Raw genomic sequence first — 25,238 nt, 5'->3', positions numbered from 1 at the left:
TTTCAAGTAGTTTTTTTTTGTTTTTGTTCTGCGTCAAGTGTCATGATGATCATTTTTTTAATCTGTGTGTTTCCGAATCTTTTTTTGGCCATTTTGAGATTTAAAAATAAATTGTTGTTATTCCCAGTAATACGATATTTGACGGAAGAGAAAAGTTATGTAATTTTTGAATACACAATGGATTGGATGAGGGGTTTTTAGAGGTCTTTTGGCCTTTCAATTTGAATGTCAATTCAGTGGGTTTTATAGATAAAAGATGCATAATTATATGTATATAAATAAAGTACGTTTTGTTTTGTTAAGCTTTGTACCTTTTGTTAAGTGTAACAAGGTATAGAAATCACTACAAAATCCATCCTTTCAGACAGGAACTAACCCACAATTCCATCCACATTTTCTTATCCCAAGCATGTGACAAAACCAAAATTTTTTGGGATTTTTTCCCTTGGTCCCTTTTCAACCACAAAAACTGTGTCATTCTGTTCCTTTTATCTAGATAATATATTTATAATATACATATGAACATTTATCGATTCCCAAGCCAAAATAAAAAGTGTCTGCCTCAGATAGTGCCTGTGATAAACGTATGTATACGTATCTATCACATTTTTTTATAGTTTTAATTTAAAGCCTGACCAAAGTATGCCACATGCCAAACGAAAAAATTATGAAACAATAAATAAAATGCTAATTGGTAAGACAAACCCAAAGAAGAGAAAAAATAATGATAAAAGCGTAAACTCTTAATTGCATGGCGCCAGACGATCGTTATTTAATACCAAAAGTAAAGCAAGTCGCAAATACGATTTTACTCTCACTTTTTTGGCCCTACAAAAAATGGTTTATTATGGGACCGTCACTTGAGGCAAATGCAGGGCATTAATAATCTTACGGAAAGCCTACAATCATTTGTTATAACTGTTATGGCTTATAATGGGAAAAGATTATGCAAATTTCAAGCTGGAGAATGTCAATTTATATTAATTTGTGTCTGTGTATTCCGGATAAGAATAACACACTCTGCAGTGTTTATATATTCTTTTGATATTGCTTTTATTTATGTTTTACTTTCATCAAGAGTCTCTCAGAATTTCCCTTGCAAAAATATGCCCTTTGAAATCCATAATCAACCGTATTACCACACCGGTCCAGGCTTCCGGTTTTCCCCGCCCCAAACGGAATATTAATACGACAACTTGCACAGTAAACCTCGCCCTCAATCTCATCTAATAAATGAATGCAATTTACGAACAGCAACTTATAAGAATTATAGGTTAGCACATTTCTTCCCCGCCCAGACAGAGGGAGCGACTCAGAGACTGAAAACTGAGACTCCGCTGAGTGGCTGATGAAAAATTTAAAAAGCAGCCAAAGAGCAAAACAATTTTCATAAATATGCCACTGAGGAAAAGTTGTGTGAGAAGAAGGCGACCGGACAGGACGGCCACAGACCCATGAAAAACAAATAGCAACACCTTAACTTAGTAGGGGAATTCGGAGTGTGGGATAAGGGATACTCTCTAAAGGATTGCATGAGCACTGAGATGGGAATTCAATAGAGGTTTTAGCAATATAAATATTATCATAAATGGTAATAGGATTTTCTTAATATTTTTGTCGATGAACAGCTCATAGATTTACATATAATATTACTACATGGATATGTGGCAGACACATATTTTTCAAATATGATATCTAGATATCCTTATTTCTATTGTTACCAGAAAATTTCGGGGATCATAAGGATTATATTTGTTATAATACACTTTATGAAATAAATATTAATTTTTGATTTATATTATTAAAATCAGAAATAAATCCTTTTTTATTATTTTTATAATACAAGGTAAAAATAAAAATTATTTTATGGAATACTCCATATTTTTTTTTGCGGTTACACAAACCCTCTTGAAGACAACATACCCTAGTGCTCCCCGTGTATTTACAACGGGTATACGAAACCTCAAAGCGCATTAACGCCTTTAATGGCCTTGAGACGGGCATCAACAACATGGAGAGAGTTCTTATTTTTATGCTTCCCCTCTCCATCCCCATCTTTATGCTTTAAAAGGGAGAGCAAGAGCAAGAACCCGATAGAGAGTGGAGCGTGGAACTTGTGGAGCGATAAAGAGTGCAAAGCAAAAGGACTGCCAACTTACCTTAAATTTGGCACAGCTGCCGCTGCTGCTGCTGCCGCCTGGAGAGGCGGCGGCACATTGTATGGAAACGGCAACTTGGCCGCAACCGCTGGATTCTCAAAGAGCATTCTTCTGCCGCTGCTGCTGCTGCTGCTTGGGGGGTGGTGGTGTTGCTGATGCTGGTACTGGTACTGGAAGGTACTCCCGGTGGTGGTGGATGTGCCGCTGGGGGGGTGGATGCTGGAGTTGGCGCTGCCAAAAGCGACGTTGTAGTAAATTTTGCTGCCTTTTATTTATACCAATGCACGCCGAAAGAAAAATCACTTGATTCGTAAACACTTTTTGGGTTGATTTTTCGTTCTTAACTCTCTCTATTCTTTCTCTTTCACTTTTTTGGTTGAAGTTTGATTCAACTATTTATTCAAGAATTTTTACAACTTTTTGTTTTATTTATGCGCACTGGTTTCTTCTTTTGTTTAAGTTATGCTCATTTTTAAAACACCAACAATTTTAGCAATCTCCGTGTTTCTTTTTTGAAGAATATTGCTGTCAACGTTTGGTTATTTCTAAAAGATAGAAATTTAGAAATAGTAATTACTAAAATTGATTATAATATAAATTAAATTTTATGTCGTTTGAATTTTAATAATTATTCAAGCGTTATTTGTTTCTTGTTTTTATTGATAATTGAATGATTTTACCAACGGGTGTTCTGTTTTAGTGTTTCTGTCTCTATGTTTGATTATAAAGTATTATTACACATTTAAAATAATAATTTGATTTCAAAATTTAATCGTTAAACGAATTTAAAAGTATTTATTGTTATAAAAGATATCTTAAATTAATTTTGTCGGTATTGCTCTATATTTAGAGGGATTATTGGAAGAGCTCTCCAATTCCGCAAAATTGTTCCTATTAAATTTATAACAATTTCTTGTTTCTCCATGTCTATTTGCCTATTATTAACAATATTCTTAATATTTTTAATATTTGTGTGTTGTTTTTTTTTGTTGCTCTGCTTCTTCTTATTGGAATTTTTGTTGTTGTTTTTGCTTGGGTTTCGTTTTGTTTCTTCATTAATGCTTTTACTTTCATTCTACTTTGCTTTGCTTTTGCTTTTGTTTTTTTGGTTCTTGTTGTTTTTGTCCCGCTCTCAATGTTGAATGGCTTTTGGCATTGATTGCCGGCTTTTTCAACACATACACACGCACACACGCACACGGACAGGCAAACACACACACAGCCGCGTCTGATGCTGCTTCTCTTTTGCTCTTCGCTCTTAAAATGTTGATAAAATTTTGTTGCTTTTGCTGCTGCTGCTGCTAGCATTGCGGTTTCATCAAAATTCACATACAGCTTTTAATTAAAATCGTATACCGCAGCCAAAAAAAAAAAAAACGAAAACACTCGAGTTCTGATAGTTTTTACGGGCGAATACTAGTATCGCTCTGCCCGGTTTTTGTATTAATTTTTTATAAATTAAATCGATTTGCTCGTTGCCCAAAAGCACACGCATTAAACACACACACACACACATACACATAAAACGCACAACAACAGTTTTTGCGACGTCATTGAATTCGCCGCAGTTGTATGGATATGACTGTTCGTGTGTGGGTGTGTGTGTGTGTGTACAGCTTCTCCATACAGTCGTTGGTGCGTCTCTTGTTGAGTCACGTCACTCACACTCCCTCATGCTTACAAGCTCAAAAGAAACGACGCGATTACGGTTAGTCTGAACCACGACGAAACGATGACGAGAAAGGAATGTGCACGGTACAAGGAAGTTTTTTGGAATGAAAGGAAAGGAGCGGCTGAGCGGCGGATGTCAGGCAAAGAGAGCACTTCGCTGCAAGGTATGTAGAAACTCGGGTAAGACTAGAGAAAAATTCTCTCACTGCTGCCTCTCTGTGTGTCAACTTAACCGGAAGCGCCTCACCCTGAATAAATACACCCTGCCTTGCGCAGAGTTGTTTCTTGCTCTCTCTTTCTGACAGGACAGCTTTGCTGTTTGCAGGGTAGTAGTGGGGGTCTGTTGAGTGCCTTCCTTGTATGCAACATGCGGCCATGTGCATCGTGAGTCAGTTAATGACGAAGGCACAGACACCCTACCGCACCACCTTCCCCCTGACGTCTTGCCTATAATCATTTCCGATGTGCAGTTTCATGCAGTTTCCCCCAAAACAATAGGCCTATGGGCTAGCCCAGCCCAGACCGTCTTTATAGCGCGCTTTGTTCTCCCCATTTACTTAGCTTTCTTTGTTTATCTTATTTTCTTTGCTCTGCTTTACTCAGCTCTGCTCTGCTCGTATTTCTTTTAAAGCACAGCTCAAAGCTGTCGCTGTTTGTTGATTTTGATTGCTTTTAAAGCAACAACGAATACACTGAGAAAATACAGAATGTACATAGTTTTCAGAAGAGAAACCAATCTTTAAAGTACTTTTATATATGAAAGTGGAGGTAAAAACAGAACTCTTATTTCAAGTCACTGCAACATTATTCCAAGAGTTTTTTTATCAGAATTCCTTGGAATACTATCTTGATTCGAGACTGTGGGTTCCGTTTCCGGAACTCAAGTTATAGAACTATTAGTACGATTTCAGTATCTCAAACTTTTTTGTTTTTATCTCAGTGCAGTATTGTTTAATTCACTCAAGTGCAAGTGCACTCAAGTGTCTGCTTCTCTGATTTATGAGGAATTTACAAATCATTTATTTGCCAAGTGCAAAATAATCTTCATCTTTTGTTTTATCTGATTTATAAATTTTTAATTTAATTGTCACATATGTATGCATGAATAAAAGTATTCACTTGAATTCCCTAAGGGTTTTCAGCTCTTGATTTTTAGGCATGAGGAATTCTTGTCGCTCTAGTATCCAAGAATTCTTGTTCAATGCGGTTTCGATTTCTCTAGCATAGAATTGTACTCTAGCATTCCTTGGCTATTGTTCTCTATGTCGCGGTGCTTCCCCTTCCCTCCGATGCCCGAATAGTAAATATCCAATTACCAAAAACATCATTTTCTGAGAACAATTTTTGTTTCCTTCAAGTGCTCGTTTGCTTATCGCACATTGGGGGGAACAGAAAACAAAAAACACTGTAATTGATAAAACCGAACCAGACCGAGTCGAGTCTCCAAGTACAAACAATACTCGTAATAATCATCAGCAACCGCAAAAGTTGTTGGTGTTGTTTCTGCATTTGGAATATTGAAAGTTGTTCTGTTGGCTTTGGTTACTAGTGCGGTTTGAGTTATAGGGTTTCCTTCTGGCACATTTGACATTGTTTCATCATAATTTATTTCATTTCACTTGAATCTAACAGATTTAAAATATTTTATTTTCAATTATTTATCGATTATGTGGGTGTTCTTCTAATCAAAAAATATTTAATTTTCTTTTATATTTTCTTTAATAAATCATTGTTTATTTTAACTTTTGTTAGTCATCTCAAATCAAATTCGAATTTTGCTTTGAGATTCATTAGTTAAACATATCATTAGCTAATAAACCATGAAAGTTGATATTAAATTTGATAATAGGTTTTGTTCGTCTATAATCTTAATAGCCATGAAATATTTATTTTGTTATAGTAGTTTCCCGTCCATTGAAACACAGCTCTAGTGCATTTCCTAAGGCAGATCTGGATATACATATGCATGTGTTCCTACACACGAATAGAATCATTTTCTGTATGGTACGAGTATTTTTAATTAATTTGCATGCCTCACAAAGCGCTGCAATAACGAGCTGTTTTGTGGATGCGGTTTGTTAATTTTGTTAAACAATTTAACACGTAATTTAATTCATTTGGTTCCTTCGGTCGTCTACTAATAAAAATACAGTATTCTTATTTTGTAGAAAAATATTTTATACTTAATATTCTCGTACTTTTTTTTAATTCACGACAAACAAATATTGGAATTTTGTTTGTTTTTAATTTGCCGCCAAACGTGGGCGGGCCGTGGGCCGTGGATGCGTACTTGGATTTGGATCTGGAGTGGAGTCCCAGTCAAGACCCACAAGCTCCGGCTTTTAATACAACACACTCGGTACTCGGTACGGGAAAACGACGCAGACGACGAGAGCACGAAATGTTCCGCACGAACGTGAATGACTTGCTTCGTTGTAACGGTCGAATCAACTGACAGTTTGAAAAGCCCCACCAGTTTCAACAGCCCCAACAAAATGCCCGACGCTCTCTCACACGCTCTCTCCCGTTTACTTTGTTTCTTAGGCTCTCTCTGCCGTTTGCTGCGAACACATCATGAAATAAAAACAAAGCGTGCTTCTCTCGCTGCCTCTCTGCTCTCCTTCCAACCACAGCACAAGCTGTTTCTTTCCCCCAACAACAAAATGTTTGTTCGCTCTCTGAGTGTCGCGGCGAAATCGCTCAAAAAATGCCGTTTTTGGTGAGATAGAGCGCCACCGTTCGGTGTTACTGTGGTCGTCCCACTCGCACTTATGGTCGCCTTACTTCCGGAGGAGCCTTTGGAGTTGGTTGTTCTTGTGGCTGCTTTTTGTGGTGTGGATAAAAATGAGCATCGCTTGAGAGAGAATTCCTATCTGTGGATAAAATAAAGGGTGTTCGAAATTTGTCGGATATACTTATCTGATTTGGATATTATAATCAGTACGTTTAAAATTTTGAATCATTATTATTCTTAATTTCTGACTGATTTTGGTCATTTTTTTAGTTTAGAAATCAATTATTTTGTACAGAAATGTAATATGCAAACACTTGGTAGTATCCAGGCATAAAGTTTGACTACTTTATAATCGTTGTATTTTGATTGTTAACCATTATTAATCTAGATAAAAAAAATATTATTTCTATTGTGGATTTTTAGAAACACTGGCATTGAAATGCATATTTCCGGTGCTTCCATTAAATATTCTATCACAAAACCAATCTGGTGGTGCTGAAAATATAATCTTTTTTAATAATAGGTGTCTAAATTCTCAGTTAAAGTTATTAAATTACATACATAGGTATTCAAAATAAAATCCAATCCAGTTTCTGCTTAAGATTCTACTCTCAGCTTTTCCGCCGCCTGTTGCACCCACATCAATTACCATTTACACACCCTCGCCAATCAAAATTTACACAAATTAATTTTTTGCAAAATCTCAGACTGAAAAGGAGGCTGGGACAGAGGGGCTTGGCTATCTCAAAAACAAAAACAACGACGACGACAACCAACGGCTTATTAGAAGGCCTAAAAACTTCAAAGGCAGACAGACCCTCCAAAGCAGAGCCGCCGACACAACGCGCTGTCGCATATTTATACCCTGTAATCGTCGTGAGAAGGGGTAGGTATAGATTAACAAATAGCAAATGGTGTAGTCCATCTACAAGGCATCTTTTTGCCACAATAATTTTTGATTTATAGAATGTTTTTGACTTTTTGAAGACATAACAAAGCTTTTTTCATATCATACATTATCAGTAAAATAGTAGATAGTTTTATGTACTAATTTGATTAAATAATTGAACATATTCTGGCAACTAAGTTAAGGGTGTATTTATATATTCGCAATAAAAGTAAATTTAATTTTGGAATTCAAAACCAAAGACTATTAAATTTAGTTCAAGAAAATTCTCGTTAAATTTTGAGTAAAAAAATTACTCGATCTGAAAATGTTAAAGAACTTAAGATCTTTAATAAATAAAATTTATTTGGAATGATAAACCAAACCATAAAAAGCATTCATGCATAAATATGGATAAATAAAACAATATGATTATTATATTATAGTATATTATTAATTATATATTATGATTACATTTATTGTTTTCCAATATGACGTTATCTTTGATTAAATATTTATTCTAAATTCTTATAAAATATATTTCCACTTAAGGCTTAGGGTATCCTAAGGTCGGGATATCGACTTGTAGCCTTCCTAGTACTGATTTTGCTTTATTTCTTTTATAATTTACAACAAAAGGCGCAACAAGCGCAGCCAGAGCCGCGCAACGAGTTTTCTGCAGCCGAGCAGCTGACGGCAAAAAAAAAGAGTTTTTTCTGTTTTCTGTTTCATTTTGTTGCTGTTTCTGTTCCTTTTTGTCGGAACACAAGAAACTTGTTTGCGGAGCCCGAGGCGAAAATAAAGACGAAGCGAATATACTATAAAAATTGCAAGAAGAACAGCACGAAGAAGGAGGAGAGAAGGAGCTGCGCCGCGAGACTGAAGCAGACAGGTCAAAGGAGCAGTTGTGCTATCCCGCTCCCGCACTCACAACCACCCCATACCCCCCCGCAGCAGCAATAAATTTATCGGGCAAGCAAGCGTCTTCGATTAGTTTTGGGAATGGGGCGAAGGATGAGGCATGAGAAGACGCAATAGAAGGAGCAGAGCATAGTGAATGCTTAGAGATTAACGTAGAGCGGAAAGCGAAGAACGAAGAGCATTGGCCCTCATTGATGAATGTACACTGCGCGAGACACGAATAGGGACACCATGTCCTAAAAGCTGGGGCTACTCTGAGTGTATTCAGACGGCGCTTTTTAATTTTTATGAACTATTATTATTATACATACTATTTACTCCTATCCTATTAAGTCAACCGAGTTATAATCATTGTCGATCAGTTTTTGCCAGATTCCACTATCCAACAATATTATAATTTGTTTAAAAACAAGTGGCGTTTCTTAGAACAATGTTTTATCAGCGCTCCCTAGTATGCCTGTCTGTAAAGATTATTGGATGCTGAGTCGCTGAAAGTGAATCAGTTTTAAAAATCGCAGTTCCACTGAACTATGGCCTTATTAAACTTTATCATCGGTCGCGGTTTCTTTGAGATTTGTGATCCAATTTTTCCGCGATATCAGAAAAATTGTAAGAAAGGGAACCAACTGTGATTCAATTAAATACAAATTTATTTAATATAAAATAAAATTTGTATAAATATACCAATTGATTTTTGACACGATATGACATGATAAATATTTTCAGTATAGAAAATAGAGTAGATACATATATTTTACTTGCCTTATTAAATTGGCGCTGAGTTTTCTATACTACTAGTAACAGTCTGCATCTGATGTCCGGAGGGGTTTATTATTGTTAAAGGTAAGAATTTATAGCAAAGTGCGCAGTCAGCAAATTTGGGTCATAAAAGTAATTAGTGAAATCTGTGTTCTCCCGTTCGTATGGATTGGCATTGTGGGTGGATTTTAATTACCCGCCAGAAGTTCATGAAAGTGCCAAGAAGTTAGCCAGCTCCAGCCCTTCCGCTCCCTTCGGCCAGCGGCTAATTGATTTAGCTCTCGCTTGCGTTTTATTGATCAGCCAAAAGGAGTGAAACCTATGGCCTGGAGTGGAGTGCCCTGAGGACCAAAACGAGAGGAGGTCGGGCTGCTTGGTTAAGGGGAGGCGCACCAGTAATGGGCCAGTTGAGGCACAAGCGGTTATTGGCCTATTAATGAAACAGCCATAAAATTAAATCTCGATTTATTAGAGAAAAGCAGGGCTGTAAATATTCAGGGAGTAGCAATTGGTTATTTAGAAAAAATAAATATTGTTTGTAGGATATCTTAGAGGATGAAAACATTAAAGAGGGTTTTAAGGTGTAAAAGATTTGAATGTAGTTGTTTAAATTTTGAAACACACTTTAAATATGCAAGTAAGACGATGTAACATATGTAGAAGTTAATATCATATTCAAGAATAACTTTAGATATATTTTATATTTGAGATATTTTATGATACATATTTATTTATTTTCTTTATTCATGAATACTTTTGCATAGTTTATCATCACCCAATTCTGGAAATATCCTTACATCTTAACTAAGCAAATTTTTTAATAGTAGTGTTCTATTCCCAGCTCTCAGAGTGAATATTTTGCTTTTGGAAGCCCCTTTGGGTCATTAAAAATACTCGCAGATTACATTTTTATGGCTCTTACATGGTCCTCCATCCAAAGTAGTAGCTCTACAAATCTGTGCTTTAGTTGTCTGTTATTCCACGTTCTAGCTGTTGGTGTCAACGTGGATGTTCAGAGTTTTGTGAATTGTGTGCATAACAATTAGGCAGCTTAGGCTGCTTTTCTTACTGGGTGTGGTACTGGGCATGAAATGGAGAGACTGCATGTATCCGATGTCATAAAAATATCAGCAACACATGTTGCCTGCCGCTGATTTTGTGTGCGATGGCAGTCGAGTGGGGCAAAGGGCTTTTGGGAGCAGAGTCTGTGGCAGGAGGCGGAGGCTGTCGTCTGCCAGGCCTGCCACGTCTGGTTAATGAGCACATTTTCAAAGAGAGAGAGGGTGGCCAGAGAAAGGCAGAGGAAAATGTACACGGGTAGAAGAGAGAGGGAGAAGAGTAGGTCTCGAATTGATTGTTTGCTAGAGGCAGCTACTACGTTGTTCTCCACCGACTCTCTAATGATTTGATTATGTTTATACTCATGCTCATACTCATATTCCAGGAAAACGAAAAGGATACAATATAATCCCAATAAAATTTGTATTTTATTGTTAAAATTTTCAAACTGCACTGGGCGGATTTTATTTGTTAAAATTTAAAGCTGCAACTTTAAGCTTTAATCCATTAATTTACTCGTTTACACAGTATAAAATATTCAAAAGCCTGCCAGCCGCTGCATCGAATTATCGTCTATCCCTCGGTCGGTTGTCTCAGATGTTTTTTTGCTACCTTTATAATTTTTAAGCGCAAAAAAGCGTTAACAAACCATTATTCCTTGGGTTTGAGAAAGTCAGAAGTAACATTAGTTGGAATATTAACATAGAGAGACATTGACGGAATAAAATAATTCTTAAGTTACCCCAAATAAATATATTTACTTTATTCATTAACCACAACATCAAATTCCAAGGCCAAGTTAATAATAAACAAGCCTCAGGGCACGGCAAGGAAAAAGTAATACAAAACTTTATTCCAGCGAACTCCCTTAAGTATGCAATACTTTTTGCCACACATGCCACATGTATGTAGTAGTAGTCTTTGATATTCATTTGCCTTATGAGAGTCACCGAGCAGGAGGACCGATGTGGGATGCGTAGTGTTTCTGGTCGCTGGGGGAGTAGTCGGCCTAACCTAAACAAGCGTAATATCATCAATCAGTGCACAAATTTGCATCCCATTTTTTCCTACTTCTATGGGGGGCCGCACCCGTGCATTCTTCTCCTAATACCATCTGCCCTCCCACCGCCTTGGGGTGTATCCTGTCAGGGGGGGCGGTTGACGCTTGTCGTTGTCAGCGCATCAACGCGCTTCATCAGCGCGAACTGATATGTAAATCTCATAAATCATGCACACCTGTCGTCGAAGGCAACGACAGTTCAGTTCTGTTCTGCTCGGGTCGGGTCGCGTTCGGTACCGGACAGGACACGATGGACAGAGCTATGGACAGCTCCAACAACAATGTCAACAGACAGACTGAACGCATTGGTGTGTATCTGTGAGAGTGGTCAAGCCTTTCGGGCGTGTGTTGCGTTTTCCTTGCCACAAGAACAGATGAGCAATAGAATAAAAAAAGAGTGGAAGGAGGAATAAACGTGGGCTGTCGTAGACGTCCTCGTACTAGGTCTGGCTCTGCAAATTGATTAGCCACGTGCAGCCATTTGACCTCTCCCCCCGCCATATCTCTTGGCCAACTCAAGAGTTGTGGCCTGCTGAATGGCAAATGTTTCATTTTGAGTACCATGGAGTCAAGGATTAGACAGCCTCTGAGTTTGGCTTTAAGTGAAAGATGTTCGATTTAATTCAACTTCAAGGCGGAGCATCGTTCAAATAGGAAAATTGGTTGTTAAATAACTGAATATTCGATAGTGAATAATGATTGGATATTTTGCTAATTTGAAAACTTTTCAAATTTTAGAAGTTATGCGAATTTCTTTCACCAAATATAATATATCAAAATCTACTGCTAATTTCAAAAAATAGATTCACATATTTAAGGTGTTTGGATTTAGCAACTGGATTGACCGCACAAATTAAGATTACAAGAATCATTGTAGACAAATGGGAACCTCTAAAAGTCCACTTCATAAAATATTTCTTCCTTTTAAACTATGTATCAAAATAAAACCTACCTTCTCACCAACCAAAACTTGTTTGAATTTTTTTGATAAATCATAATTAAAATATTCTAGAGTGCAACTAAGCCACCGAACCCGAACTGGCTGGCTGGCTCCCAGTCTTTAAGTTGGCCATCATAGAAAAGTCTCTGGGCCGTGCTGCGGACTCTCACTAATTGCTTGGCCACAACACCTGCTGCCGGGCTGTTAGCTGTTGGCTCTGCCTTGTGCTGGTTTTTTTTGCCCGGCTCTGGAGAGATGCTTAAGCGACAACAGAAAAACCACAAATTTACATAAATATGCCACAAATCATGAAGCGCTCTATGGATCCCGACCGCATGCCGCACGCTCCAGGCCCTCCCTCCTTGTGGTCTTGTGTGACAGTCGCCGGTTATTATGAATGCATAAAAAGGATGAGTTAATATCTTTTTCTTTTTTTCGGTTGCACACTTTCAGTGCAATTAAAATACCAACAGGATAGAAAAAAATACCAAAAAATGATAGTACCTTTGGCCATATAAAAAATACCAAGAGATATTTATGTGCAGCACATGCCACAGGACGGCCGTAACTAAGGGTTTTTCTCTTAAATTTTCTTGTAGACTTTTTTCCCGGCATTTTTGCGGTGTGAAACGCACATTGCATAATAATAAAAGTTGTACACTTGGAGGCCATAGACCAGTCTGGACCCGACCCATTCTCCTTGGCAAAATGCTGCAATTGTTTGTCATTAGCAAATGTTGCCTTTTTGGGTACTTTACGACCCCACACCCCCCACTCTCTAAAAAATTATGTTGTACGTAGAACAGACCTTGGCCGAGCAGACTAAAATTTGTGACTGCGACAGTTTGTTCACTCGGCCCGGTGCCTGGTCCCCGTGGCAAGTCCCTGAGCGAGAGGAACTCCCTCTCATTTTTAACGCATCATTTATGTAGGTGCAACATTGCAACACAGAACACAACATAACCCCAGGCTGTTGCCTCCTGCTGCATTTTAAGCGAACGAATGATTGCGGACTGGAGTCTGAATGAACAAGACCACAAAATGCCGCAGACTGTCTCTATGAGGGGGTGGGGTTTTTGGGTGCATAGGAATAATGAGGATATAGAGGTAGAAACTGAGTTGAAGGTTAAATCGTTAGAAGGCCCATTGCCATCAGATTTATTGGAAAACAAATCGGAGACTATTTTATTTACAATTTTATAAGATACGAGATATCAGAAAACGCAAAATCATAAAGAATTGTCAAATTTATAAAATTGTAGGCACCCGTTGAAATCGGATCACTATTATAGATAGAATGAATACAAAATGTGGTTGCGCACCTGTTATTTGGCTATTTGAACACCTGGATTTTGAGCACCATTAAAGCTAGAGCAACAAACTTTTCAGTGTATACTTGTAGGATGCATGCCCAATTTACTAGGAATTATAGTGTCGGACCCCAAGCGTTTTGTACTATTTTTTATATTTTCTTTTAACATGAATTTTAAGATTTAAATCAATTTAAATTTAACATTACATAAACTACAAAAAATGTTATTAAATATATACAGAACTTTACACCTACCTAAACAAATTGTGCTCAGTGCTAATTTCATTCAACACATTCCAAAATTAAATAAAAACTAAACAACCCTATAAACCCAACCCCTTGACACATGCTACGGTTTTTATTTGGCAAACCAACAGAATCCCTTAATGAGCATATCAACAACTGAACAAGTATTTCTTTTTCTCTTTGGGAACAAATTTAATTTCGCTGTCTGTGAAATAAATTTATCCGAGAGCAATTGAGTGTGACAGAAGCTTGGAAAAAGAACGTACATATATGGATTTCAATCCATCCATCCGACAGAGTAGTCTATAAAGCCTGTCACGGGTTTAATTTGTGCATTTTTGTTTTTCGGGTGTACATTTCCCTACGCTAAACGGTTTGACATAATGAAAATGTAAATTACAACAGAGTTATGGACTCATTTTGGAGCCTCTATACGAGTGCGCTCCTAGGCCTGTGGAGTTGACTTTATGGGCGCATAAAGTTCGCCTGCTGCCACATGAGACGACGCGTCGTCCTTCCACCTCATCTCATTAGAGAGAACAAAGTTGAATCTAAATAGATTTCAACTTAAATTGCATGCGCGCAGGCACAGCTGAGAGCAGGATGGGATGGATGTGTTCAGGTCTGGCTTACCAAATCCACAATAAAGGAAAAAAAATACACAAAGAATGCGCAAATTGAATGTTACGACTATGGGACTCCCTTTGCATAGAAGTTTGTTCGAAATCTTTGAATTTAAAATACTAAATGGTCATTCTGTTGTACGATGAATATAATACTGTCACTTAAATTCTTGTATAATATGTAACTTCTAAGGGATTATCATACAAAATACGAATAATATGTCGTACAAAATTGAGTTTTCAGGACCATTTGTATAAACATATGTGTATTGTACTACCGGTAGAAGAGCGATTTACCTAAGATTGTTAGAGCTACGGTCATTTAATAGATTAGAGATATTATTAGAAAGATGGATACATAATTTTGACTAATGTTGTTGTTTGTTGTTTGTTGACTTCAGACTATACTCTATGCTACTGAAATACTTCTGACTCTTGTGGATCTGAAGATCTAATTACCATCAAGAACCGATGGGCAGTCAACCGAATGGCTATATCCTACTTTACATTCTTCATCTTGCCTGCGACATACAATCAGATAAAACAACATACCCTGGCTAAAAAAATACCAAAAAAGAAATGCCTCCTTATTCTGCGTAGCATTTCTGTTCCAGATTATTTGTCATTTGCTTATCAACGCACTTCCGCATCATTAAATTATTTTATCATTTGCATTATTTTCACTTTCCTAAGCACAGAGATGATAGCGATGCCCACGGTCATGATAATGATGATGATGATGAAGCTGCTTTGGTGATAGAAGGTTACAAAAGTTCCCTCAGATGGAGGACTGCAGGGCGACTCGGCTGGTCACAGGCTGATTTAACTAATTTGTAATTTATGCGACACTTCTTGCGGTTAAGTTGCGGACAAAGTTGACGGAAATCTTCTTTTAATTAACTCGGAAAAATGCCAAACAATTTTCAATGGATAAAGTTATTTAAGCTGAAACCTAAGAACTTATAAAATACAATTTAAATGGAAAAATGCCGGACTTAAATTTGTACTACAGTCTGTGAAGCTTTCCAAATATAAATGTCGAAAAATAAAAAGGGCGCTCTACTTAAATTTTAGTGCTGTTTGTAAGGCTTTCCCAAGATGTAAATCTCAGACATATATTCCACAAAAAGGAGGCATAGAAGAAAAACTGGGTTCACTTTAGTTACATTACAAACCCATTAAAGTTGCCGAGGGAACAACAAATGATGGTTGTGAGGAGGGGCAAGAGACATGAGAGGAGGCAGGCAGGCCATGCAACAAACGATAATGAGGACAAACAGCAGCAACAGCAGCAACAACTGCCACTTGCAGCCACAATGATAATGTTGCTGACTGTTGATGACAAGAACAACTTGCAACAGCAACAACAAAAAGAGAAGAATAGTTTAGGAGGCGACGCTTTACATACCCTTGCAGATTCATCGGTCCAATAACAGATTTTTGATACATTTTTCCGAATAGGAGGGACCTATTTTTTTTTTTTTTTTTTCTTAGCAGATAGATGTATGATATGGCACTTCTTTCTTGGATTAAAGATTTTATATAGGATATAAATTGCAAACATCAGGGTGAAATTATAAAAGCCCCTTCTAGGGTGAAACAACCCACGGAAATCAGCCAAAAAATGCACGCTCTAGACTATCCTGGTCACTGCCCGAAAAAAAGGAAAATCTAAGCGCTGTTTTTTCATGCCTTTCCGTCTCCCCATTTTCCCAGCGCATGCCGCTGCTCATTTTCGCTACTAAATAAGACAGGCCGACTCGTCCTCGAACAACATTTTGACATTTCTTCTTCTGGGGCAGCAATTTTTTCAGTTTTTTCCCACACAAATTCTGCATTTTTGTGCCGTAACGCGAGGACACTGAGATAGAGAGGAGAAAGAGGTGGAGAAAAAAATGCATAAGCAAAGAGTTTTGCAACCCATGAGATACCCTTTTGAAGGCGGTAGGAGGCAGGAAAATGGACACCGAACCCTTGAATTGTTGCGGAACCTGCAAGGATGCTTACTGCGGTACCTTAAATATTGATAACCAACAAATCGGCGTAGACAACCAAAAATTCTGTTAGGCTCCGCCATTTGATAAAGCCAATTTTATGCAGCCACGTCTGCCTCTCCATCTGTCCGCTTTGTTGAGAACCCCTAGATCTCAGTGCATCTTGTCCCATCCACCATTTTTAAGTTCTATCCTTTGGGGGTCACTAGTCAAGATTCTCGGAGTGTGTGTGCTTGGCACTTTAGATAATACGTGATAAAACGCTCCCCTAGAGAATTGAAGGAGTCCATGAGTTGACCTTCAGAGATTATAGACATAGTAGATAGCGGCAATAGTAAGAATCCAGCTATTCTTTCTAAATTTAAAGATTTAGCTTTCAGATAATTTGTTGCAAAATGAAAACATTTCAATGTAGTTGGCACCAGAAAATAAATTAGCTTGTAGCCCTTAATGAGTAGCTTACATCCATACTTGGACTTTTCAATACACCTCGAAAATATTTTCTAAATTTACATTTACAGAATTTTCTCTCGGCACTAATAGATCCAAAAAAGATTTGTATGATTTGGATTATTGGCGATACAGTGACCCACCTAAAAATATATATCGAGCCAAAGTTTAATCATTTTTGATGTTTCAGTTTAATGCTAACAGTTTTAGAGATATCTTGCAAACATTTTTAACAGACCAATGACTTTGATACAGGCATAAGACAAGGAGGGGAGTGTTCTTAGAGGGACTTAGAACTAATATGACTTAAATCTGATAATATGTAGTTTTAGTTGGTCTGCAAATAATTATAGCTCCAATGAGATACAAAATCGCAAGCTATTTTCACTTTTAACTCAGATTCTCAAATCTTAAATTTTTGCCCCAAAGTAGAATGGTTACTTAATGGTTTCATATTTAAATTGCTGTTCTCCATTTCATTTAGTCTTTTCTCATTAGTTTACCTTTTCATCCACACATGATTTTCTCCCCCCTTCATCAGTTAAAAGCTCTCTAGCTATATATATTTTCCCACTTAAACCGCTCCAGCATCACAACAATTACTCATAATTTGTTGGGTGTACTTCCAACCCATTATATCCATCCCATCCTGTACATCCTCCCAACCGAAGTAAACCCACAAATGCCCGGCCAAGTATGCTCTGCAATTTGGATGTTGTTGTTGTTTGCTTACTCATGTGCATAACGTCACAGTTTTTCACGATTTTCTTTTTGGAGTAGTGTGTTTTGGATGTATTTCTTGCGTGTGGCTGACTTTTGTGAAAATTAATAAGTTCTCAGGCCCTCATTCCACATCCAATCTGCCAATGCCAAGGCAAACTTCTGCAGATGATGTCCAAATAATTTTTCGCTCCCAGTTGCCCTCCCTGTTTTTGTGTGTTACTTCCAAATCGTTAGATATTAAACAAAATTTTCTTGGCTTTTCCTCTTCGACTTCTTTTATTTTGAGCTTAGGTCCCCGTTTAGGTAGATTTATTATACATTTTGAGTGGCTGACATTTACACTTGACTGCGAATTTTTCCGCTTTTTCCTGAGTAAATCGTGCATGCAGTTTGTCCAAGAATGGAAAAATAAAAGGTTGATATTTCTTGTCTGCCTGCTACAAATATTAATTTTGCTGGCATATATTGGAAGAAATAGAAATAAAGTCCAAAGTATATTTATTCTTGATCAGTATCGTCGATATACCCATGTCTTGCGGCACCTACGTCTTGTTTGACGCCTTGTTTTCAGAGCTTTTCTGACCTATAATTCGATTACTCGCCTGCTGTACTAAATCCTTTTCAATGCCCGGACGCATAGAACCAACTGTCATAAATAAAGGAAATATATTCAATAAAAAAAAGAAAGAAAATACATCACACATAAGAAAACAGGAAATTAACATTTAATTAAACAGATTTTTAGTCTTTGATTAAAAATTTGGTGAATTTTCGTGAGACATTTAATATCCAAATCTCTTAAAAATAACATAGTAATCATTGGCAAAATAGTCAATAGCCGATCACTGCAAATATACGTAAATTTTAATATTTAGTAATAATTATTAATATGGTATTTACTCACCGGAGCTCCGAATTTATTTTAGCTCATTTTTTACACTTTCAGACGTGTTCGGTGAAATATGGATGTGCTTTATAGATTCTAATGGAACGGCAGTGTTTAGTAGGTGGAGTCGGAATCATATCGATCTTTCAGTGCTTCATCAATTAGCTTGACGCGCAGACTCATCTAATTTTTTAGACGTTCGGCGGTGTTCGGGGAGAGAAGGCGATGTTGGTTGAGTTGACGCCTAGACCCGGAAACGCAGATAGACCTCGAATCGGAGGAAGTGCCGCAATCGTCTCTCAACAATTTCAGCTGTTGGGAGCGACAGGGCCGCTTCTTCTGAGATGGTCCCGATGGATTTATGCAGCGCTCAAGGCTGAGATTGCGTCTCCTTTTGAGATGTTGGGGCTGTGAGAGAAGTGTTTCCGATGGACGGAAAAAGGTGTGGTACGAGCTCTGTTTATCTCTGCTTCCAGTTCATCTACATCGCTTTCAAGGGTCCATTCTGTGGAGTGTTTCATTCCGAGTCGGAATGCAGCCTCCAAGACCAGCGCTTCATTCATGAGAAGAACGGTTTCTGGAAAAACCGCTCGGATTGGAAACTCCAATTTCTCGGAGTTTTCTGGTAATACCACATCATTTGCTTCCATGATGAGTTCGATGTAATAGTGTGGAATCTTGATAAATTTCAGCATCCTCTCCCATTCTTTGCAGCTGAACTCGTGCTGAGATCTGGAGATCCTAACATCCTCATCCTCCTCCTCTTCATCCTCCTCCTCTTCATCATCATCGTCATCATCATCCACTACATTTTTGAGGTCTTCCAGATCGCTGTCGCTCAGGACATCACAATAACTGATTATTTTCTCTTCCCCAGGCTTCAGAGTCACTTGCTGTACAGCTGGCAATGCTTCAATGGACTCTTCCATTTTGGGGCAAAGCTGCTGTACCGCTGGCAATGCTTCGATGGACTCCTCCATTTTGTGGCAAAGCTGCTTTACCGCTGGCAATGATTCGATGGACTCCTTCATTTTGGGGCAAAGCTGCTTTACCGCTGGCAATGCTTCGATGGACTCCTTCATTTTGGGGCAAAGCTGCTGTTCAGCTGGCAATGGTTCGAATGGCTTTTTAAAAATTTTGGAGTAAAACGGAATTATTAATTTGTGGAAAAAAAATGATTAGTTTTGTTTAACTCCGAGTTTTTTGTTAAAAATTCAAATTTTCCGCACACAATGTTTTCACTTCAACTGCCAGGATTATAATGAATATAGAACAAATATATTTTGCCCCATCGGGTTTTCCTAGAAATAGGAAATAGTCATAGTCGCCCTATGAATCAATTTTTATTCAATACGATAGCACGATCGTAGAGCACTTTTCAAAAACTTTCAATTGGTGTGGTGACATTTGGCTTTGAGTGAACACATTTCTCGTCTTAAATTTTGGAAAACTTTGGAGAAACTGAGTTGCATTATACCCGAAGTATTTTAACCACCCATGACTGACCCAACCTCCATTAATAAACGGATCCTGGAGATGACCGCCGAGCATGTGGAGCAGCTCCATTCAATATGGTCCCGTATGTTCGAGCCGAAGCAATGCGAAGACACTCTACACAAACTCGAGGAGCATGCGGACAATTTCTATACGGATGTGCTGACAGAGTCGCGGAAGAAAGAAGCAGACCTTCTCGATGAGATAGCCGCAATCCGAGACGAGGCCAGCGACCTCGCCAAACTACTCCATGAGCCGGTGGACAATAGCCAGAGGCCCGACGATATGCCTCTGATGATATGGCGGCTGAAGCTGGATAAGAGCATTGAACATCTGCGCGAGAAGCTTTCGAAACGTCGGGCGGAGATTGGAGAGCTGCTGCTCCAACAAGGGGAGCTCTGCGAAGAGCTGGGCGCCTCGCCGCGGCCTCTGTTGGCGGACAAGTTACCCCTTCCCGAGGACATCGACGGCTTTCGCGACCATCTCGACAATCTGCGAAATCAGCGGATTCTACGCCAGAAGGAGCTCCAACAGCTGCGGCAGGCCATCAAGCAGGACATGAAGATGCTCGAGCTGATGCCCGAGACCGATGAACAGGAACGCCTGCTGAACGATATGAACCACAACGATCTATCCCCAGAGACGCTAGACCGGCTCCGTCAGATGCGCAACACCTATGCCGAGCAGGTCCAAGAACTGCGCTCCAAAATCAATGACATGCGCGGGAAGATCTACGTGCTGTGGGATCGCCTCCAGGAGACAGACGGGAGCGCCATGCAACGAGTGCGTGATTGCACAGACTATACGCAGCGCACCTTCGACATCCTCCACTTGGAGCTTCAGCGCTGCCAGGCGCTGCGCAGTCAGAACATCAAGACGTTCATCGAGCAGCTGCGTGTCGAGATAAGCGAGTGTTGGGATCTAACGCTCAAGAGCCCGCTGGAGCGCAAGCGTTTCGCCAATTTCTACATCAACGATTACAACGAAGACGTATTGGAGCTGCACGAACTGGTGCTGGATGATCTGAAGAGCTTCTACAAGTGCAACAAGGTGATCTTCGACCTGTACGGGACCCGTGCGGAACTCTTTTCACGCATGCAGGCCCTGGTGGCAAAGGCCAATGAACCAAACCGTTTGAACAATCGGGGCGGCCAGCTACTCAAGGAGCAAAAGGAACGCAAGGCAATCACCTCGAAGCTGCCCAAGATTGAGCATCAGATCATCGAACTGGTGAGGGAGTATGAGATGCAATCGCATCGACCGTTTCTTGTGTACGGCGAGAACATACTGGAGCTGATGGCCGGGAGCGAATGGGAGCGCTGTCCCCAGACCAAGCAAAGGTCGGCACTCAAAAAGGTCGGCACCCAGTCTACCACAACGACGGGCAACAACATAAGTGACAAAATGATGATGCCACCGCCGACTGCTGGTACAAAGGGCCCACGCACGCCACTTGCTTTGAGAAACATCTCCTCAATATCTAAAATCCCGTCACCAAAGGCACCAACAATCCAATCAATCCCGCCCAATATGGCCAAGAGCGGTGGAAAGGTCACACGCTTGAAGAAGAAGCCAATCACCAAATCAACAGATACAAGATCTACCACAACGACGGGCAACAACATAAGTGACAAAATGATGATGCCACCGCCGACTGCTGGTACAAAGGGCCCACGCACGCCACTTGCTTTGAGAAACATCTCCTCAATATCTAAAATCCCGTCACCAAAGGCATCAACAATCCAATCAATCCCGCCCAATATGGCCAAGAGCGGTGGAAAGGTCACACCCTTGAAGAAGAAGCCAATCACCAAATCAACAGATACAAGATCTCCCAGCGATGCCGATGAAAATGAACCTAATCGTCCAGTCCTCACAAACCACAATTCGATGGCGTTAGCCGCCAACTCCAACACAGATTCGAAGCCGTCAGCCGATGATAAGCCGGAGAAGCCTCGCTTTGGCAGTAAACTGAAACTGCCATCGCCACGCCAAAGTCGCATGTGGCAGCTTCCACGATGAGATTATCCATTGAATTAATTCTCCTTAGCCTTGACTGGAATCGAATCATTACCTCTTTCATGTCAAGAAGACAAACGAATAACAAATAAATACAATCCCAGTAACAGTTTGGTATCGATATATATATTTGCCAAAGTGCGTTGCTACGTTTTAAAGACAGCTCATTTTTGTTATAATGAAAGCAATCAAAATTTGTAAGTAAATAAAATTAGGGATAACGACAGAAAAAAGGGCCAAAAGAGAAGTTTTCCAACTTCGACTGTATCATTCGATGGACAGAAACCTGTAAAAAGAAGCTGCTCTTAATGAAAATCAGTGCCAGCAAGAAACATCGATAAATGTGTATGGATATTTGACAAACCTATGAATCCTATTAAAGTTGAGTTAGTTTAAAACCTAAATAATCTTTAGTTCCGTGTCAAATGGCTCCTTAAACAAGGCGAAACATCAAAATTATATCTTAAGGAATTATATCTTATGTACATATGTGCCCCCTAAAACTATTGTACAATCGTTTTCCATATGTTTAGTGGGAGAAACCCCTGAGAAAAGAAACCGAAAAACAATGATTATAATATACATATGTACAGATAAACAATGAACAGATCTAATATTTTATTGGCTTATTAACTTTCCAATAGGTTCCTGTATTCGATCAGTATTTGCTCCTCCTGTATCAATGGCAAGTCCAAATACACAATGGAGCTGTCAATAACATCATCGTGGAAACGTTCGAAGGCCTTGTACGACTCCATCTCGGCTTTGGCCTGGTCGAGAATCGATTGGATCAGGGTTGGCGAAGCAGACCGTGATCCCGATGGACCCTGGTAGTCCAACAGGCGCGTCATCGCTTCGATGATGTTAAGTAATTCCGTTTCGGTGGTCAAACTTCTCATCAGGAACTGTACAGCCGCCTCCATGTTATTGCTGTTCGTCTCAAGAGCAGCCCGTGAAGTGTCCAAAGAAAAGCCAAGCTGTTGAAGCGTTGTGAGTAGTGCTTCATCCGCCGGCAAGGTCGCGGGCAGATTGGCACGTAGCTCATCTGCATCATTCTGCAGAAGATCGATGCTGCGATCTAGATGGTTTTTGGTGCGCCTCAGAGCCTCCACGACCAGCTGTTGCTCATAGCCCATGTCCATAAGATGACAGACGGACCTGGGACAGACCCAATCTTCACGATTGATTTCATGATTGACTTTGCGCACCTGAAGCGTTTTCTTTCGTACGTCATTCAGATTCTTTTCGCGTTCAGTAATGAAATCCACAGCCCGATCTATGTGGCCAGAGGTGGCCCGCAGGGCCACCCTGGCATCCGATACGTCGAATCCCATGTCGCCCATCTGCTGGAGAAGATCGGGGTTGACCTTCAGATCGGCCAGAGCATCGCCCGCCATCTCCAGTCGCTCGTAGGCCGCGTCGCGGCGATTCATATGGAATAAGACCACGCCCTGGAGCAAGTGGAGGCGCATGATTAGAGCCCGTTCCGAACTGTTCGGTTCCTTGAAGTGATCGAGGTTTTCTCCGTAGTTGCGGCGAAAGTTCTTCTCACAAATTTCCAAACGTCGTTGGGCATCCGGCAGCTGGGTGATGTTTTTCAGACACAAATAGCACCAGACTATGTCTAGGTTGATCAGAGCATAATTATCCACCGCCTCTAGTATTGCAGTATTGCACCGGGAGAAGTATTCGTCTCCCTCCAGTAGAAGCAACAATGCCAGGTCGTACTCCTCCCGGGACATGGCGGCCCTGGCCTTCTCGCTGAAGCTCAGGGCCGTGAGCAGTGTATGGGTCTCTGCTTGCGGCAGGAAGACAGGATTACCGTCCTGGTCCTCAATCTCCAGGAAACGGCGATCGGACTCCACAATCAACAAAACATCTTTGCGTATCTTTTGGATGCGGTCGTACAAGGCCGTACCCGCAGCCTCATTTCCGCGCTGACCCACCACAACCATCAGCTGTTGATTGTTCTTCAGACCCTGCGAGGACAGCGACTGCTGGCCTGAGATGATGCGCCCAGCCGAGATGATCTTGATATTGCTGCCACCGCTCACCTTCAGCCGCTGGGCCACTGTGTCCTGCAGGTCCGATCCCAGCCCATTCATCGAGCACTTGATCTCCATCTTCTGGGACGTACCGCCACGGCCCTCCACGCACCGCACATTGAATGTGGCCAGACCCGTCTCAGTGAACTCTCTGGCTGCGGCCAGCTTACGCAGGGCCCCATCCTGCATCTCAGAGAGGGCGCACTGGCAGTTCGAGACACTGATGCCCAGATCCGTACTCATCTCTTGGGACAGGCGCTCCATCTCGGACTCGATGCTGCCCACACCCTCGAAGTAGTAGGGCTCCTCCCAGAGCTTAATGTCGCGCTCGCGGAGACGGGCACGCACCTTGATTAAAGTATTGTCGATTTGAGACATGTGTAAATTAAATTTTAGCAAATATTTGGGGATTTAGAGTGAAAGATTTAGTTAAGGAATAATCCAGAGATATAAAGTGTCAAATATTAGCAGCTCAAGCTAAGCGAACTAGTTCATTGTAGTGGAACCAGCTAGAGGGAAATTCTACTTTCTCCTCTCAAAAAAAAAACCCCCTTGGCGTTTGCTGGCAATTATCACACCACAGATCCATCCAATGGCGACTGCAAAAATGCACTTGGGCTGCTAAACGATCCGAGGCATAGACCAAATTAAAAGCAATAAACCGCAGACAAAAAGAGTCGAGTCCCGTGCCGTCCCGGCCAAATACGAGTACAATCAAATTGTGGCAGAGGGCACACATCCCAAACACAATAACCAACAAAAAGGGAGAAAAAAAATGCTGCCATTGTCAGCTTAACGCGCCGGTTCCGGCTGGCTCCGTGTGGCTGACAATTTGGGTAATAAATGGTAACGTGTGGTTAAGGGTTAATAACTCCCCACAAAGCCAGCGAGAAATAAGAAATAAAAGAGCAAGGCCAAGACATTTTATAGATACAAACAAAAGTGCGACGCGTGTAGTATCTGTGGCAGAATAAGTGTTGCTGCTAATGAAAAGCACCACAAATGGCCGTCCTATCAATGGTATCGGTGGGGGGGAAGGAGGTTAGTTAAGGTCTTCTGTTCTTGGTGGGATGTAAATGTCTGGTTGGTAATAAAGTAGTCCCGGACTCTTTTATTTGGGGGAGTCGTTTGGGTTGATTTCCAGGCAGGGCTTAATATCTTTAATTTAGTGGAAAAGGACAGTGGAAACTGGAGGGTGTCTTGTAATCTTGGAACTATGGTACAATCGGTAGGTAAGGTGCTACTTTAAGGGTTCCT

General features: G+C 40.2%; 4 protein-coding genes across 9 annotated transcripts in view; 1 reads left to right on the top strand and 3 right to left on the bottom strand.

Moving 5' to 3' along the window:
- Positions 1–6,286, bottom strand: part of LOC108155053 (protein gar2) — a 110,009-nt gene extending 103,723 nt beyond the window's left edge. For 4 of the 6 annotated variants that reach the window (XM_017285634.2, XM_033389461.1, XM_033389462.1 and 1 more), the window contains exons 1-2: positions 6,029–6,286; positions 2,160–2,704 (exon numbers count right to left, since the gene is read on the bottom strand). In XM_017285634.2, the coding sequence (XP_017141123.1) occupies positions 2,160–2,266 (107 nt within the window). In that variant the 5' untranslated portion in view covers positions 2,267–2,704; positions 6,029–6,286. Of the gene's footprint in view, positions 1–2,159; positions 2,705–3,840; positions 3,930–6,028 lie in introns of those variants that run through there. The other 2 variants (XM_033389460.1, XM_017285633.2) reach the window with 2 other exon arrangements.
- Positions 6,287–18,299: 12,013 nt separating this feature from the next.
- On the bottom strand, positions 18,300–19,692 carry LOC108155055. The gene is made up of 2 exons (XM_017285638.2): positions 18,442–19,692; positions 18,300–18,382 (listed from the first exon to the last, which is right to left on the bottom strand). Exon 1 carries the CDS (start codon positions 19,503–19,505, stop codon positions 18,783–18,785), a length of 723 nt encoding a protein of 240 aa, XP_017141127.1. The 5' UTR covers positions 19,506–19,692; the 3' UTR covers positions 18,300–18,382; positions 18,442–18,782.
- Positions 19,693–19,778: 86 nt separating this feature from the next.
- LOC108157567 (protein regulator of cytokinesis 1-like) lies at positions 19,779–22,535 on the top strand. Its single transcript, XM_033389721.1, has 2 exons — positions 19,779–21,508; positions 21,740–22,535. The coding sequence occupies exons 1-2, from the start codon at positions 19,921–19,923 to the stop codon at positions 21,937–21,939; spliced, it is 1,788 nt and encodes a 595-aa protein (XP_033245612.1). The 5' UTR covers positions 19,779–19,920; the 3' UTR covers positions 21,940–22,535.
- On the bottom strand, positions 22,525–24,441 carry LOC108157569 (NEDD8 ultimate buster 1). Its single transcript, XM_017289688.2, has one exon. It carries the CDS (start codon positions 24,357–24,359, stop codon positions 22,566–22,568), a length of 1,794 nt encoding a protein of 597 aa, XP_017145177.1. The 5' UTR covers positions 24,360–24,441; the 3' UTR covers positions 22,525–22,565.
- Positions 24,442–25,238: the final 797 nt, after the last annotated feature.

Source organism: Drosophila miranda, chromosome 2 (genome assembly GCF_003369915.1).
Source record: "Drosophila miranda strain MSH22 chromosome 2, D.miranda_PacBio2.1, whole genome shotgun sequence".
In the NCBI taxonomy this organism is placed as follows: Eukaryota; Metazoa; Arthropoda; class Insecta; order Diptera; family Drosophilidae; genus Drosophila; species Drosophila miranda.
This window is presented reverse-complemented; position numbering and strand designations above follow the sequence as displayed.